The following is a 4,453-nucleotide window of genomic DNA, read 5'->3' as shown; positions in this document are numbered from 1 at the left end:
TAGGCTCATAAGACTAATATAAAGACAAGGATAATATACTGTACTCAGCCTCTCAATATTTCAGACCTGCTCCTAAATTGCAATTACTATTTGCCCTCACCACATTAGGAGATTAAATTATTTGTTATATAAACTGTACCAGAATGCAGGAATTTTATGTATGGGCCGGTATCCATTAATAATATGCGTTGTTTTTTTTTGTTTTTTTTATCATTTTGACAATGAATGCAGCTTTTACAAGCAATGTTTTTCACTCTGAAATCATGGGAAATTGTATTTCTGGACATCTAGATTTTAAAAATTTTAAAAATGTGCTAAGCACCCCTAAAACTGGAAGTCTAATCGCCTCTGGTCGAACCCTTTTTAAAGTTTGGGGAGCAATATAGCTAGCTTTCAAGCTCACCACTCTTTTCAAAGAATTTGGTTAGCAGCTGATTTCCCTTAGGTTTCTTTCCCTGTCCTTTTTTTTCTCTTCTTTTTTGAAATCCGGATTTTGATTTTTTAGGAAAGACATATTTTATTTCAGCCTAAACACTAGGGCTGCAACTAACGATTATTTTAGTTATCAATTCATCGGTCGATTATTTTTTTCGATCATTTTTTTTTTTTTTTTTTTACTTACATGTGAGTTTTGCTATTATTTCTTTAATAGTAGAAAAAGCTTGAATCTTCGACTGGACCGGGTTGCTTGACGCGAGGACGTTTCGCTTCAAATCGCAGAAGCTTCCTCAGCTAAAATTCTTGCTCTGGTGGTCTGACTTCTGTCTTGACTCTTGTAGAGAAGAATAATCAAGAAGTCACAAAAGCTGGAGTTTTAAACCTAACCAGACCCCTCCTCAAAGCAGTTTCAGTCTTTTGTTCATGGTAATGAGTCATTCACGTCATCAGGAGAGTCGTCAAGGGAGCCATCAGGAGAGGGTCCCTCCCATCATTAGGAGGGACAGCTGCCCTGTCATTAGGAGGGTGCTAACTAACTAGTCACTGGCCTATAGCAGTCTGTCTGTCGGTAGGAGGGGTCTGGTTAGGTTTAAAACTCCAGATTTGTGACTTCTTGATTATTCTTCCCTACAAGAGTCAAGACAGAAGTCAGACCACCAGAGCAAGAATTTTAGCTGAGGAAGCTTCTGCGATTTGAAGCGAAACGTCCTTGCGTCAAACAACCCAGTCCAGCCGAAGATTCAAGCTTTTTCTACTATGGAAACCACCTGGACAACTGAGAGCCTACACAGAAATTATTTCTTTAAGTGAGTTATTATTAAAAGGCCTTTATCACGCAACATCAACGTTTAAGCTTGTAACAAAGTTATGTTATATTCTCGTCCAAAACATACCTGGAGTAGTGTTTTGTTTTATTTTGCACATATACATCACCAACACACCACAGAGATTTCTATCAGGTTTCACCCATTTTTAGATGCCTACAGCAACTATCTCAACCACTGACAACATATTACAGCAAGAGTCCACAAAACTATTTTAAAGGCCTGACTAAAGTGGAATATGTGATCTTTAAAAACATATTTTCATAAAAAAAGACACAAATGTGCAGTTAACTGCATTTTATTTTTTCTTGTGTAAAAACACAGCTTAGATGTGGTTTGACCGAAACAAATTGTCATTAAACGTAAATAAAACAGGGGTGAAGGGAGGTGTAAGAGTCACTCGGTGTTCACAGGAAACAGTTATTTCTATATTTATTTATTTATGTTCATTGTTAGTTGGCTTGATCTTTTCTGTTGTGTTTAATTAGGTTATTTTGTTTCTTTCTCTAAAACTGTATTGTAGCATTACTGGTTATTATTACTATGATTGTTGTTGCTATTATTACTAATATATAAATAAAAAATAAATTAAAAAATATTACAATTTGTAATACATTTGACTCTTTTACAGCAACAAATGCTGAGCCATGAATTATTATCCAGAAAACAAAAGCACACAAATGTGCTGACAGCTGCAACAGCTTAATGCTAAGTAACATTGAAAACGCCATAGACATGCTAACGCATTAGCATCGGTCCCATTTTTAAGTTACAAAATACATCTATCAATTGTTTCAGAAGACCATAACAGGTCAGATGAACATAAAAAGGTAAATATTACTCACAGACATGTGCTCTTTGGGGTTTTAGTGGGGAAAAATTAAGATAATGCGAAATAAAACAATGAATCATCAAAGCAGCAGATCGAAGCACTGCTTCAATCTGCGAATCACTGCTTCGATTGGTTCAAGGTTCAAAGCAAAGCCGCGCTGCAGAAACGGTTGATTTATATCAAAGAAACGAAACATTTGTGGTAAAACAAGGTTTTTTAACAACTAATTCATGACTAAATTAGTTGACAACTATTTTAATAAAAATTAAATCGATTAGTTGTTTCAGCTGTACTAAACACCACCTCTTCCCGTCAGATCCCATTTGGGATGTGGGTGTGTGGGGCAGAGTGTCGCCTGTGCACCTGGACTAAACCATTGTACAACTGTGCAGGGGTGGGAATGGCCCTCAGAGATCTTTCAATATTATTGTTAAAGCAGAATTATGTTTTGCAACATTTATACATTCATTCTAATTATATTCTTTTACAACATGAATTTTATGGACATTAATAACATGCAACACAAAAATGTATTTAATGCCAGTTTTTTGTGGGCCCCCCCATGCTCTGGGCCCTGGGTACATAGTACCCTTTACCCCCCAGTCTGACGCCCCTGCTGCTGACTGTACACACGTGGTTAATTATTTCTGCTGATGTTGTGCCTTGACAAATAAAAATGTTCCGGCTGAGATCCCCAGCAAGCCCAGAAGCAAGCCAACTCCACAGAATACATCAGGTCCAACTTCAGGACTGGCACGACTCAAATTACATTCTGTGGACAAAAAACACGAGTTATTATTGGCACACAAAATAATGCTGTGACAAATCATAATTTTAGTAAAACACTCACCCCAGATCTTTGTTTTCGGACTGTCCAGGGCTGTGTGTTCCACTTTGCAGCCATAAACATCACCATCTCTTGGTGTGAATGTCAAGGTTGAAGTCTGGTGGAAGGTTTGGTCGTTATTTGGATGGTATTGACCAATGGACACCCCGTCTGACACCAGATGACCATTTTTCGTCCAGCTGACTTTGATGGAAGGTGGGTAAAAGTGATTCACAAAACAAATGAGCCTGTTTTCAACTCCCAGCTCAACCTCTTCTTCAGGGTAGACGATCGTCTCAGGAGGGTCTGTGTGAGGGGTCAAATGATAAAGTCAAAAGACACATTAAAGCTTCATCATCCTGCTCTCATGTCACAGTAACAATGTATGTTTGTATCCCTTTACCTTTCTCTGGCAGTGGATGTTCTTCTTCTTTTGCTATAAGTTCCATAACTGCTTTGCAGTACTTGCTTTGGTATTTTGCAGTTCTTAGAATACGATGACCCGTTAACAGTAAAGTTGGATCGTGAGTGATAAAGTCTGGCACAATGAAGACAATCTCTTCTTTTTGTGAATCAATGTAAAAATACTCGTCACCATCAAGACTAAACTGTACCTGAGCTGTTTCATTGAAGAAGCAGCTGAGAGTATAGGAAGCTTCATGACGAACTGAAAAAGAATTTAAAGGAAATAAAGAAAACATTAATGTAAAACTTTGCAACATAATTACAGTTTGTATCTGACTGCTACCTAAGTAGCTTCTATTTAACTTAATATAATCCACAGCTTTACCATGAAACATTATTTTCCCTTTGACCGTATTTTTGCTCTATACATGTCATTTTGCTAGACAAAAGGTTTTTTCTTACATTTTGAAAACGCGTAACAGGTCTTCAGCAGCAGCACTGTGAACGCAAAGTTCTTGAAGCCCGAGCAGATCATCATCACTGTAGACTTGCAGTTCAACAATCTAACTTTAAGCCAGTCACAAAGCTTGCATATTAAGCAAAAAAAAAAAAAAAAAAAAACCCAAACCCAAAACCACAAAATGTCACTTTCAGGAGGATGTTGTATGCCAGTTCCTTTTTGATGAATGCTGTTCATTTAACCATAAGTTCCCAAAAAACTTTGGACCTATGGCATTAAATGAAGTTGTTTTTAAAAACAATAGTTCGCTCCTTACTGTGGCTTCCTTGCTGGTAAATCATTGGTCCAACCAGTTTTACAGGAGAGGGAGCTTCTCTAATCTGGCACATTAACACAGCCTCTGTACTCATGAAGAAACACCTGAAAACACTATCCCAGTGAACACATCATTTTCCTTAATATCTATTGTGAAAACGGTCTTCACTGGCCTTATCACCAATATTTTGTGTGTAGATCTGGAGAATATCAGTCAACTTTTTGCAAAGCGAAAGTAAAATTTAATTTGTTACTTTGCTAAATTCTGTGGGTACAAATTCTAATAAAACTGTACAGGACACAGATGATTTATTGTAAGGACAAAATAAAGATGCTGTGCTGGGGGTGCCTGC

The 4,453-nt window shown here is 37.3% G+C and overlaps 1 protein-coding gene across 1 annotated transcript; it reads right to left on the bottom strand.

The window, feature by feature from the left end:
- Window positions 1-2,619: 2,619 nt before the first annotated feature.
- Window positions 2,620-3,905, bottom strand: LOC117514405 (H-2 class II histocompatibility antigen, A-U alpha chain-like). The gene is made up of 4 exons (XM_034174839.1): window positions 3,788-3,905; window positions 3,324-3,587; window positions 2,945-3,226; window positions 2,620-2,866 (listed from the first exon to the last, which is right to left on the bottom strand). The coding sequence occupies exons 1-4, from the start codon at window positions 3,861-3,863 to the stop codon at window positions 2,736-2,738; spliced, it is 753 nt and encodes a 250-aa protein (XP_034030730.1). The 5' UTR covers window positions 3,864-3,905; the 3' UTR covers window positions 2,620-2,735.
- Between the last annotated feature and the right edge of the window lie 548 nt (window positions 3,906-4,453).

The sequence above is a fragment of the Thalassophryne amazonica genome, chromosome 7 (genome assembly GCF_902500255.1).
Source record: "Thalassophryne amazonica chromosome 7, fThaAma1.1, whole genome shotgun sequence".
In the NCBI taxonomy this organism is placed as follows: Eukaryota; Metazoa; Chordata; class Actinopteri; order Batrachoidiformes; family Batrachoididae; genus Thalassophryne; species Thalassophryne amazonica.
This window is presented reverse-complemented; position numbering and strand designations above follow the sequence as displayed.

Bases quoted from the DNA above. Each gene is read 5' to 3' on its own strand.
- LOC117514405 (XM_034174839.1), bottom strand. From the start codon at position 3,863: ATGATGATCTGCTCGGGCTTCAAGAACTTTGCGTTCACAGTGCTGCTG. The intron at 3,588-3,787 runs GTAAGAAAAAAC...ATTCTTTTTCAG, and splicing joins CTGTTACGCGTTTTCAAAAT to TTCGTCATGAAGCTTCCTAT. The intron at 3,227-3,323 runs GTAAAGGGATAC...CCCCTCACACAG, and splicing joins ACATCCACTGCCAGAGAAAG to ACCCTCCTGAGACGATCGTC.